Source organism: Tachyglossus aculeatus, chromosome X1, assembly GCF_015852505.1.
Source record: "Tachyglossus aculeatus isolate mTacAcu1 chromosome X1, mTacAcu1.pri, whole genome shotgun sequence".
Taxonomy (NCBI): domain Eukaryota; kingdom Metazoa; phylum Chordata; class Mammalia; order Monotremata; family Tachyglossidae; genus Tachyglossus; species Tachyglossus aculeatus.
The window spans coordinates 72,275,887-72,289,540 of NC_052101.1; the positions used below are offsets into that span (position 1 = coordinate 72,275,887).

The window sequence follows — 13,654 nt, forward strand, 5'->3', positions numbered from 1 at the left end:
CATCTTCTCTTAGAACAACAATAGTAAAAATTAAAAACAAGAAACAAAAAACAGTCAAGTGCTGCAGTTGAATTTTCCCAGTCCCTAAGAGCTAAAGAAATATCTATTCAAATGGTTTTAACATTATTTTAAGGGATTGAATTACAGCAGAAATGGCATTGATCATTCTAAAAAAATGAATTATTTATATGTAACCCATAGGTTATCATAATTATGTCCTGTACCCTTTTCCTCTAGAAAACTTCAATTTTCCTCAGACTAATAATGCAAATGTATTTACTTTGATAAACTTTGTGAATGCATTAAGGAGTTCTTGTCTATATAAGTATACAACCCTTTGCTCATACTAATGATTTCACTTCAAATGTCTCCTAGGCTTCTTGGAAATCAGTCTGACATAACCTTTACGTGAATCACTTCACTTGATAGAGCATCTCCTGGTTACAGATGAGGCATACGGTGCTTTTTCTGAATGTCTGCATAATTTTAAAAAAGTAAAAATAACTACTGCATTTTCATTACACACTACTCCTGTTTCTGCAAAGGGTTATTTCCATTAAATTTGAATCCTGGCAGCCTCACTAGGTGATGAGAATTAGAGTCTCCTTCCATTTTTGTAGGTGGCATCTTAGGCTGTAGTCTAGAGGATAGAGCACTGGTATTGGGGTCAGGACAAGGGTCTGTTCCTCGTTTGGGCAGTGATCTCCTAGGTAAACTGGAATGAGTGCCTCAACCTCTCAGTGTCCTATTGATCCCATCTGTAATAGGGGTAATTATACTTTCCATTTACCTGTCATTGTCAGTGTTAAAGATGATGTTTATAAGCTCACTCTGAGCCTCTCGTACATGGGTGCTCTATGTATGTTTGTATGTATTTATTACTCTATTTTATTTGTACATATTTATTCTATTTATTTTATTTTGTTAATATGTTTTGTTTTGTTGTCTGTCTCCCCCTTCTAGACTGTGATCCCGTTGTTGGGTAGGGACCGTCTTTATATGTTGCCAACTTGTACTTCCCAAGTGCTTAATACAGTGCTCTGCACACAGTAAGCACTCAAAAAATACGATTGAATGAATGAATGAATGAATGTGCATTGTTTATTTCTTTTCTAAATTCCTGAAGTATATTTCCAATAGAGAGCACCAAGAATCTTTCTACAAGCAATGTTTCCTATTATAACTATTATAGTTAAATTGTAATATTAAAGGAGCAGCATGGACTAGTGGAAAGAGCCTGAGACTGAGACTCTGGGTTCCTATCCCGGCTCCATTTGTCTGCTGTGTGGCCTTGAGCGAGTCAATTAACTTCTCTATGCCTCAGTTTCTTCAACTGTTAAATGGGGATTCAATACCTTGTTCTCCAGCCTACTTAGAAAATGAGCCTCATGTGGGACAGGAACTGTGTCTGATTTGTTTAACTTGTATCTATCCCAGTGCTTAGAATCATGCTTGATAAACAGTAAGTGCTTAACAAATATAATAATAACAATAATGATAATAACTAAAAATAGTAAGCCCTGCTATGCCTTAACCACTTATCATCCAGATGTTCTTGTGTGCCCTCTCCGTCCTGTGGAACGTTTCCGGGATCTGCACCCTGACGAAGTGGCCGACTTATTTCAAACCACCCAAAAGGTCGGGAATGTGGTGGAGAAACATTTTAATGGAACTTCCATTACTTTCTCTATCCAGGTGAGTGACCTGATTTGTTACAGAATCTATTTTCTTTTTTTTTCAAGCCACTGTGACTTATCATTTCTTCCCTTGCATTTTAGTGGATGCATCAGGCAAGTATTTGAGGCAACGATTAGAGTTTCAGCATGGCTCAGTGGAAAGTGCCCAAGCTTGGGAGTCAGAGTTCATGGGTTCTGATCCTGGCTCTGCCACATGTCTGCTGTGTGACCTTGGGCAAGTCACTTTACTTCTCTGTGCCTCAGTTACCTCATCTGTAAAATGGGGATTGAGACTGTGAGCCCCTTGTGGGACAACCCGATTACCTTGTATTTACCCCAGTGCTTAGAACAGTGCTTGGCACATAGTAAGCATTTAACAAATACCATAATCATTATTATTATTTCCTGCTGTTTGATGGGAGTATGCAAGACTGACCATGTTGGCTGGAGGCCTGGGTTCTAGTCCCTGTCACTAGTTAATTGAGTGACCTTGGACAAGTCACAATTCCTCGGTGTTATTACCCATTCATTCTCCCTACTTCATAGGGACACTTAACAGGACTACCACTATTCTGTGTAAAATGGGGATAGCAATAACCCCCGCCCTTCCCCACATCATGTGTTTTGGCGTGACAGCCTTTGGATTTATTTGGAGAATGTAATACTATATACTTTTTTTCCAAAAGGATCTGTAGCTAATTATCCCTAACACTATACAATCATTATAATTGCTATTTTCCTTCCTATTTTGTTGGGACTCTTGTCACCTTTGACAGAGATTCTCTATTTCAATCTACTTTAACTGAAAAATTGGAAGAGGGTGGGGTGAGCATTTTTGCCTTCCCTGCCTCAGGAGCCTTGGCCAGGACCTTTGGACTCATCAATTATTGGGGTTGTTGCTATTGTTAACCATTGTTACTATGATGATGACAACTTAAAAGCTGCCCTGGAGAGTGCAAGTAAACCCATGGAAAACACTACCAGTATCATTTTTCTTACTGCATTATCTAGATGGCTAATCAATAAGCCATCTTGTATTTTTTTTTAAATATGACATAGCTGCATTGCTTACCCCTTACCAAAAGTCAGGAACCACCTGAAAAGTTTGAGTTTGAGAAAGGGTAGCATGTGAAGGGTATTGTAGGAGGTAATGCAATGCAGCTGAACTCATTCTCTCAGGTCAAAAATGGCTGCAGTGAGCTGAATCAGGTGAGTGGCAGCTGAAAATGGTAGGTGGCCTTAGCCGTTATAAGCCCTCTCACAATTTTGTAATTTTTCTCAATAAGAGTCCAAGCGTAATTCAAACATTTGCTATTGGCAGCAAAATGGGCACCCCCATAGGGCTGAAATTAATGTTTTCCCTTTATCACTATTTGAGAGTTTTTCAGGAAAGGACCAGCCCAAGTTGTTCAGTCTGACATAGGACGTTCTACATTTCTGTTTGATTGTATTTAAATAAAATTCCTTGGTGTTAGGCTTAACATATTCAGGCATTAATTAAACTGAGTCTGAAATAAGGAAAGCTACCTAGTGCTGTGTTTACATCACTAAACCTCATAAACTTTCCTTTAGATAGATGAAAAACTCACCCGTGAGCTGAGATCCTCAAAAATAACCAATGTATCTGTACACTTGATCATTTATATAATTTTTATACACAACTTCTCCCTTAATCTTAGTTTTAAATGGAAAAAAAAATCTGGTCCCAAATTCTGGAAAGCTTAACAACACTCATGAGAATACGATGAATTAATGCACAATGAAATTGAATTTAAATTATAAATGGATAATATTTTTGAGTAAGTATGAGATATCTATCTGCTCTTAGCTCAGTTCTTTCTTTTTGTTTGCAGGATGGACCTGAAGCTGGCCAAACTGTGAAGGTGAGTGCTTAATGTTTGGCATACAAATTCATAAGGGGATGTTATGATAACTAATAAAAGATCAAACCTAGTCATCTGCAGCACATTGCTATATCATTATCATATCTTTAAGGTCAGTAGGAGCCTGCAGCTATTATTACGGTAAATACATTACAATTGTAATCAGCAATGTGGTTGGTTTGCTGTACATTCGGATTTCTGCTTTCTAATGAAATGGGTTGCCCTGAAAATATAGCACTATCCTGTGAAAAGGAAATGGAGTCTACAAAGTATGGGAATATTGCTGTATCAGAGTGAACAGTTAAGAGTAAAAGGAAACCTGAACTGTATTTATTCTTTTCCTCTTGATCACTGATGAAGATAATTAGAGGGCTTCTGTGATAGCCACTTGTATTTACACTTGTTATAGATACCTTTGTTTTTGTATATTTTCTCTTTTGCTTTTTCACTCTTCACAATTTCTTTGGCACCCTCCCCCACCTCCTACTACATACATCATTTATTACTAGAGTTCAGATCTAATGGAGCCAGTGAAGCTTAAGCACAGACTTTAGGTATTATAGCAGGGAGAAAAATAGGTTTTATAGGTAGTAAAAATGATAACATCCTGAATGGCTTTCACTCTCAGATGTTTCACTCTCCCCTCATACAAATGTTAATTCCCTTCTAGTTAGATCAGATGCCTGAGCATTCGATAAAGGCTATTTATTAATGCATGGGATCAAAGTCATACAAGGCAAGATGCCCTTTGGTAAGATTAGGTGGCTCCATGAAACAGTGGGAGCTAATTAGGATAGCTTGAATCCCAAAATTATGGCAAATGAAAAAGTTCCTTTTTTGGGAATTCTCTGCTGTCTGCTGGCCCTCAATGATCATGGAATATTGCCAATATATTTAATTATCAAAGTCATCTTTCATTTTTATATAAAATTTCTCATTAACTTTCCTTGTATACCATATGGACCCCCAACTCCACCATCTGAATTTGTCCATTCCCAATGGATTAATTATATGTGAGTGTTGAGCAAGGTTGAGAAAAGCATATTTATCTAGATAAATTAGGAAGAAAGGATTCTTTTGCTTGAATTATTTACAAGTGAGGAGATACTGTGAGTTATTGCCTAAATTATTCAATGTACTTGTCTGTTAATTGAATTTCTTAGAACACCTACTGTGTGCGGAACACTGAACTAATTAATTGGGGGCGTATAATAGAATTACAAAACATGATCCCTGCCCTCAAGGAATTTACAGTCCATCCAGGGAGGCAGACCCTAAATTACAGACAGGAGAAAGTAATGGATCACGTAAGATACGTGCACATATGTTATGAGGGTTGTGAGTACGTAAGTGTTTAGGTGCGATGAATGTGGTGATATAGGAGTTGGGAGATATAAAATAGTAGCAGTGGTACTGTTTTTTGATCACCCACTTGGTGTGGTGCACTGTACTAGGTGCTTTGGAATAACAAAGTGATATTTTTCCTGCTCACAAGGAGCTCACACTCTAGTGGGGAGATAAGCCTAAAATTATGTATGTTACTCTCAAAATAAATAAATGAAGTGGGGAAATTAGAAATCCACAAAACTATGAATTATCCAGGTTTGTATTATCTGATGTTTTTATTAAAGTTGGAGAAGCTCAGTTGCTTTGAGTTACATGAAATTTTGAATGAAACACTATCCTTTTAGCAATATTTTATTGTAATTGCCCACATTCTATTTCGTGCGGAACTGTATAGAGTTGATCTTCTAATGTCCGTTAATCCAATATATGGAGCAAACACCCAGATGTTCATATGAGCAATCCCTGGAGTTGAGTTTCAGCAAATTGATAATCTCATGCTATAAGAATTGCCAAGTTTAGCTGGGGACAAATGCTATAATTAGATTTATGCAGGAGCAATGGCTGCAGCTCTCCAAACTGGGTAGGAAGAACAGAACAAATAAGCAGTCAACTCATGCACCCATTCCCAGACCCCACATCTGAGCTGACCACTCCCCATAAATAGGGTCAGGGTGGAAATTGGGTTTTCTCCCACTTGCTTTCCACTTGCCAGCCTCCTCACTAGGCTAAGACCTTTCTGAGAAAGAAGAGCTTAAGATAAATGAGACAAAGAGGAAAATGAGGAGGAGGATTTGAAGAGTTGAAGTGGTCCTTTAGACTCTTCTCAGTCCACTGTCTATCCAGCTTCCCCTAATTCTGGGGTAGCCAAGCCCAACTCTCTCATCTCTGCTAACTTCTGGAGAGCCCCATACAAGCTATCAACCCATTGCTTGCCTCTGTGGGAGCACCCCATCTAAGCATCACCATCTAGGTATGGCCAAGTTGGCACTATGGCTCTTGCTTCAGAGTCCAAACCCCAGGAGATGCTCTCTTTCCTTAATTACCTCTTGCTCTGCATCCTGAATAAAGCTTTACTCTAAGGATCCTCCATCCCTCCTGGCCACATAAAGCCAGGGGCTGAATTTGGGGTAGTTACTGGGAAGAACCAGAGGGAGAGAGTCTTGTCAGTTTGCTAAACTTAGTAATCAATCAAGTGCATTAATTGAGCTCTTATGTGCAGAGCACTGTACTGAGCACTTGGGAGAGTACAGTATAACAGAGTTGGTAAACATGTTCTCTGCCTACAAGGAGTTTACAGTCTAGGGGAGGAGCTTAGAGTCTCCAGCTGCCCTGGCCTTCCCAGAGTCAGGGGCTCCCAGAGTAATAGAGAGGACAGTGGGGATCTTTGTTGTGAGCACACATGGAGTAAGCCCCCAAACAAAACTCTCCCTGAATGAACAGACAGATGCAATTCTTAGACACTTTCAGTTTCCTGGGCTCTTTGCTGTTCTGGGCTTGCAGAGCTGTCTCTGGGTATATCAGATGTCCATCTTGTGGGGCTTCTGAAACTCAATGGGACTAATATTGTTCGTGATCTGTGATTAAGGGTTTTCAGTCCAATTTATATAGCTTTGGACAGATTGAGCCAAATTTGATTGAATTGGGTGTCAAACAACTTGAGCTCTTTGGATTGACATTCACAGGGAGCTGTATGCCTCCCCCATGCTCTGAATTTGACTTTCTGTAATACACCCACTTCTGGTATGACATCATAGTTGTATTCCTGAAGAACCTTATGTAATGGAAAAATCATGCTGTAGTAACAATTGAGTCCATGGGAATTAATAGGTTAGAGGTTGATGGTTTGCAGGTAACACAATGACCATCATTCTCTGATACAAATTTCTATATTATTGTTACATAGTATGTGTTATTTTACTGCATTAAAGCACTGTGGGTTTCTCTTTTAATCTGTCTGGCCCTTATAACAGCCTATTAATGGGCCATTGGATAGAAAACAGTTAAGATATTACAAAAACAATAAAAAGTTTGTCAGCCCTAGACAAACTCTATTTTGTATCGGTTTCATTTTATGGGAAGCACCTTGGCCTAGTAGAAAGAGCATGAGTCTGGGGTTCAAAGGACAGGGGTTCTAATCCCAGCTCTGCCACTTGCATACCATGTGACCTTGAACAAATCACTTAAATTCTCAGTTTCCTCATCTATAAAATGAGATCTAAATCCCTGTTACCCTGCCTACTTAGTCCCCGTCTTTCATTGGGCCTACAGTCTATGTCCAATCTAATTATTTTATATCTACTTCAGTTTTTAGTACAGTTCTCAGCACATAGCAAGCACTTAATAAGTATCATTATTATTATTATTGTTATTAGAGTGGCAAAATTCTGATTAAAAGACCTCCCTATCCCTAGTGTCCCCATGTATTAGGCTCCCCTAAAAGCTCCATTTCCCCACCACTTCCCCGTGTAACATTACTACATTGGCACAGATGCCTCACAAGAACCCAAAACTCTCGGCTCCGTGCCCTACTCCCTGTACCCTCCTCCTATCCTCACCCACAGACCGTCTCCCTTGCCCCACCCATTTACAAGTGAGGATTGAATGGTTGATCCCCATCTTTCACTCAGACCCTCTCCTAAAAACCCACTTCATTATGTCTTTTCCCCTCAAGGTTCCCCATTCCATTTCTTCAAGGGGTTTGGGAACCCCGTTCCCAAAATCACTTCTCCTCTAGTTGAGCTCCCGTACCTTGAAGTAACTACTTGATTGAGCACAAATTCCCTTCATTTATTTTTTGTAGTGTTTTGTTTAAATGGCAAGCAAGGTCTGCTCCTCAAGTGTGTCCACCATAATGATTGACTGAATTCTGGTTCCTAGCACCTCTCTTCCCCTCTTATCCAGTCCAGATAGCATTCTGGGAAGAACATACAGTAATTTCCTAACAGTATTCTATTCAAATCACAAACTGAAAACCTATGCTACAGAAGAAATGCATCTAACCCTCTAAACTCTGAATGTGTACAATTCTTATCATCCTTTGGTAATGCCTGTATAGGATTTTTTGGAATCCATGCACATTTCAACCCATTAACGATAGCATACTCAGTAGGCAGATAGTGTCTGGGGAAGGAGACCAAGTACTTCTAAAATCTAAACTCGGCATGAGAGGGCTGAAGAACGTTTAAACAAAAAAAAACCCAAAAACAAAGGTCATAGAACTGGTGGGTTTTGGGTTGGTTTTTTGTTTTGGTTTTGGTTTTTTTGAGGCTGCCAATCTAATTGGCAAAGGAGTTGCCCCAGTTGTCAGCCCTCTCTGAGAGTGCTGTTGGCTCCTGGCTGGACCTTATCATGCTGCTACCAGCTTACCCCACCTGTGACTCCAGAGCTGGCATATAGAAACCACTGAAACTTTGTATGCCCATGCCAAGATGGGGCGTCTGGTCCGTGTAAAGGAAGCATTGCTACTGTCTTCCTATTCCAATCTATGCTAATGTTTGTGCAATGTTTAGCATTTATTTATCCAAGATGAATTCCAATCAGAAATAGAATATTCCCCTGAAAAATACTTTTCAGAAAAGAAAGAGGTTTGGCTCATGTAGACTCTGCTGCTGAGAAACGATGAGCATGACAAGCTCTTACTATTAGCATTAATATTTATTGAGCACCCCTAGGATATTATCTTCTTCTTTATAATGTTCGTTTCAGGACTAGAATGAAAAGAGTGTGTTAAGTGCGGAAATAGATCATCGGATGTGTTCATTCATTTTTTAAGGTTAAATCTTAGCCGTGGTTGAAGCTTAAATAATAATCTCAACATGAATGGTACTTGTCTAACGTATGTAACATATGCATCTGTAGCTGAAAATGCATTCAATGCGATACTTGAAAAAGTTATGTACTCCAAGGCCATAATCTAAAATTATATGTAGTGTTTTATATGTCATGTACCTACTTGCATGGGAACATGTTTATTGTATTTGGATTACAAAGTCAAAGATTTCTTTTCCAATTCTTAATACTAATGCAGCGGGAAGGATTTCTTAATAGCTGCTACAGTATAGGCAATTACTTTTCAGATTGTAACACAGGCATGAGATAAGACTTTCTTTAAAGAATTGTGATTAAACTGCTATGGGATTTTTCTTTTTTGTGATGCAGAAAATGCTTTCAGAGACTAGGTTTCAAGATCTAATAAGATGCATCCCCACTGTATCTGTTTTGTTTACTGAAAAAAAATTATTAGTGGTAAGTTACTCAGTTGGATTGCATCTAGCAGAATGTACTGAGAAAACAGCACCCCATGTTATATGCAGTGGAAAAATTCCATGGGTGTGTGTGCATCTGTATTGATGGTTCTGCAGTCTGTTTAAAGATCCCTTGAACATCTACTTCCAAAGGTGAAAATTTAAAATACACTCAAGCTTATCTGAATGGAACATAGATGTTTAAGCCGAAGGCCAGGCATCAAGCTCTTGCCCTTTTTATTTTAACTCCGTCTTTTGAAAATCAAGTGAGTTCAAGTAAATGCTGCTTTGGTAACCGTTTAACATGTTATGGAACAAACCTGAGCTTTAGCTTTTATGTGAAACTATAATCGTGAGAAGCTCTATGAATTTTATCCTCTTTCCAAGTCTACAAATCAAGTTTACAGCAACTGGATGTATTACTTTAGAGTCTAGGTGAAATTTCCTAGTAATTTATTTTATCATTAATTTATTTTAATGTCTGTCACTCTCTCAAGACTGTAAGCTCCTTGTGAACAGGGACATGTCTACCAACTCTTTTATAATAATAATAATAATAATAATAATAGTATTTGTTAAGCAGTTACTAAGTGCTGGGGTAGATACAAGGTCATCAGGTTGCCCCACGTGGGGCTCCCAGGCTTCATCCCCATTTTACAGATGAGGTAACTGAGGCCCAGAGAAGTTAAGTGACTGACCCAAAGTCACACAGCTGATAAGTGGTAGAGCCAGGATTAGAACCCATGTCCTCTGACTCCCAAGCCCGGGCTCTCTCCACTAAACCATACTGCTTCTCTCTATTGTACTGTACTGTATTGTTGTATTGTACTCTCCCAAGCACTTAGTGCAATGCTCTGCAATAGCAAGCTCTTAGTAAATACCACTGATTTAGAGAGTAAGTGTCTGTTACAAATTCAAAACCGGACCAACCACTTTGATTTGTGCAAGGGTTCAAATCCAAGTGGAGTGAGTTCTTCTCTGATTCCTGCATTTTCCACACCTAATTGCTACTTCCTCTAGAGGAACTGAGAATCAGGGATACATTCTGAAGTGCAAATTACATTTCTGTTCTTCATTTGATATGACACTCATTTCACTAATCATCTCACACTGAAAAGCAAATAGCTTTACCTTTATTATTTGACACCTGTGTTTCTTCTTTCACAGCTGCTCTTTTAATGATACTTTAAGACATTTCAACAGGTTTAAATTCTGAAGAAGCCATCTCCAAACATTCAAAAGCACATTCAAAGTTTTATTTGAAGTTAGAAGATTCGAAACCAATCTGTTGAATATTTGAATAGTCGGCATTCCACATGACATGGGAAAAATGTCAGATTGATGTTATAACAAATCCACGGTAATGGTGTAATGCACACAGACAGTTATGTAGAATCAAATACATATTAAACACCTGCCTACATTTCATTTAAGCAGGATGGCAGTGGAAAAATGTAAGATTCCAATCCCTTTCCATTAGCTAATATCCCTAGTAGAAAAGTTTCCATTTGTTACTCTCTGTGTGAATGAATATAGAAACCTGGATTATGGCATACAACTCCTAGGAGGATTTCTAGAATTTTCCCATCTTGTATCCCCCAACTTCCACCTCTGCCCTTACATACAACCTAAATTCTTAAATTCCCCCTCTCAGGGTCACACCTGGTGAGTTTCCATTACTCTACCAGTCTAGACTACGGCAGGAAGAGTCAAGCAGAGGCATATCCATTCCATTCCTAGCTTGGGCAGTGGCTAGCCAGTGGAAGGCAATCTACTACAAGTCAAAAGTCACCTGTGCTGGGCAGCAGTGGTATTGGAGAGAGTTGAAGGTGGAGATTCGAGTTTACTGCACAGAGGAGGCAGTGGTTAACCACTTCCATATTTTTACCAAGAAAACTCTATGGATACACTACCAGAATGATTGCAGGTGTAGGTGGGGTGTTCTGGGAGAGATGTGTCAATGGCATCACTATGGGTCGGTCATGACTTGACAGCATAAGAGAAGACAAGACAAACTCTTAAATTGCCACGACATTCATAGCACTGATGTTCCTATATCATATACCCTATTAATCCCCCATCTGTAATTCGTTTGAGTCTCTATGTCTCCCACTTGACTGTAAACTTCCTGAGTGCAAGGATCATGTCTTCTAACTCTAACATTCTCTGTGCATCACCTTTGACTATGGATGGCTGCTATAATTATGTATTCACATAAAAAGGCTCAAAGTACACTCTACTGACAAGAGGAAGAACAAAATGGCAGCAAGAAAAAGTACTCAGTACAACTATCTAATTCTCTTTAAGAAGTTCAGTTTAGCAATGAGGGAATAGAGTGAAGTTTAAAGGGTAAATAAATCAGCAGGATTGGAAACCTGTTTGATTCCTTTGCCTAGTCACATGATGTGTGTATGTGTGTGTGTGTGTTTGTGTGTGTATATGTATATATATATTCACTCTTGGGAGAAAAAAGAGAGGAAACTGTTTAGCAAACTAAGCTGGTCATTGGGATTGCTTTGAGAAATTCACCATTTTCCCAAATAAGTATCTCAATTTGCAGATGCAGAATGGAAGGATTAGGGCCTTTAAGGGTTTCAATAGGTCCTTTCCTATAGTGCAGCTTCCTTCCATTATTTGATGCTTTCAGAGGCCTTTACTTTTACATTCACAACAGGACACCAAGAATACAGTGACATTAGGAAAACTGCTTTTTCTTTGAAATATGTGGGGAAAGTTTAGCATGGAATTGATCAAACCCAACCTCTGAAATTGAAACCCAAGCACTGCTTGCTGTTTTGTGACTTTCCCTCTGTTGGTTTCAATGCCTTTCCTCTGATCCTCAGGGAACAGGGACAATACTTTTGGTAAATTTTTTGTAAGCATTGCTGTTGACACCAAGATTACTTTCATAAATATGTTGTTACATTTATAAAATGTTAATTTCTTTGCTTAAGTGTGTCTGATATAAAGCAGAACTCCATCGAAGAGCATCCTGGGGACCTTTTTTTATATAACTCTGTTGTGGAGAAAGAAAATTAACTGAAACGGCTCTTTCAGTTATATGTCAAATTTACCCAAAGTTCATTTTAAACATTTAGTTTCTTATTAGTACCACCATAAAATTCCATTCAGCTACTGTGGGACCAGACATATAACATGATCACTATTTCAGATGTTATTTGCATTAAGATGCCATAAAGCTGAATGGCAAATATATTAAATACAGTTTTATGCATCTGTTCATTCTACCAAAATGTACAGTTTAAATCATTCAGTCAATCAATCAGTGGTACTTATTGAATGCTTCTGTGTGCAGAGCACTGTAGTAAGTGCTTGGGAAAGTATAACAAAATTGGTAGACACATTCCCTGACCGCAGTGAGCTTCCAGTCTAGAGAGGGAGACAGACAGTAATATAAATAAATTAAATTATGAAATTGTACATAAGTGCTATGGGGCTGATGGAGGAATGAATAAAAGGTGTAAATCCAAGTGCAAGGGTGACACAGAAGGGAGTGGGAGAAGAGGAAAATGAGGGCTTAGTTGGGGAAGACCTCTTGGAGGAGGTCTGAATATGGGAAAGGTAGGAATATATGAATAGGGGATTAGTTTCAGGCCAGAGGCAAAACGTGGGCAAGCGTCACTGGTGAGATAGATGAGATCTAGGTACAGGGAGTAGGCTGGCATCAGAGGTGCTAGCTGGGTTGTAGTAGGAAATGAGGGAGGTAAGGAAGGAGGGAGCAGGATGATTGAATGCTTCAAAGCCGATGGTAAGGAGTTTCTCTTTGATGTTGAAGTGAACGGGCAACCACTGGAGGTTCTTGAGGGGTAGGGAAATATGGACTGAATGGTTTTCTAGAAAAATGATCAGGGCATCACAGTGAAGTAAGGACTACAGTGGGGAGAGACTGGAGGGAGGGAGGTCAGCAAGGAGACTGATGCAGTAATCAAAGCGGGGTAGAATAAGTGCTTGGATGAATGTAGTGGCAGTATGGATGAAGTGGAAAGGGCAGATTTTTCTGCTGTTCTGAGGGTTGAACTAAGAGGATTTGGTGACAGATTGAATATGTGTGTTGAATGGGAGAGAGGAAGATAATGCCAAAGTTACAGGCTTGTGAGGGAGGGAGGATGGTAGTGCTATCTACACTGAAGGGAAAGTCAAGGGGAAGACAGAGTTTGGGTGAGAATTATGCTTTGTACATGTTAGGTTTGAGGTGGCAGTGGGTCATCCAGGTAGAATCAACTTTGATGCTTCGGCTTAGACCTTACCATTATGGGTAACCCTGACGAGAGAGTATCTCTCAATGGCATAGCGCTAAGCTTCATCAGAGTATGCAAACTCTCCTGCCGTGATAAGGTGTTGCTAAGGGAGAAGAGGGATCTCTGATTTTTCTTCTTTACTCTGAGTTGCATGAGCCATGTAACCTGTGAAGAGGGTCAACAAATGAAACCATCTTTATAGACTGGTATATGTTTCCAGGATCTATCTTCCAGAGTACTGTTCC

General features: G+C 39.2%; 1 protein-coding gene across 4 annotated transcripts in view; it reads left to right on the forward strand.

Annotated features, from left to right (window-relative positions):
• Positions 1-13,654, forward strand: part of FHIT (fragile histidine triad diadenosine triphosphatase) — a 1,410,080-nt gene that overhangs the window by 1,061,066 nt on the left and 335,360 nt on the right. For all 4 annotated transcript variants that reach the window (XM_038772586.1, XM_038772589.1, XM_038772587.1 and 1 more), the window contains 2 exons: positions 1,550-1,695; positions 3,530-3,559. In XM_038772586.1, the coding sequence (XP_038628514.1) occupies positions 1,550-1,695; positions 3,530-3,559 (176 nt within the window). The remainder of the gene's footprint in view (positions 1-1,549; positions 1,696-3,529; positions 3,560-13,654) is intronic.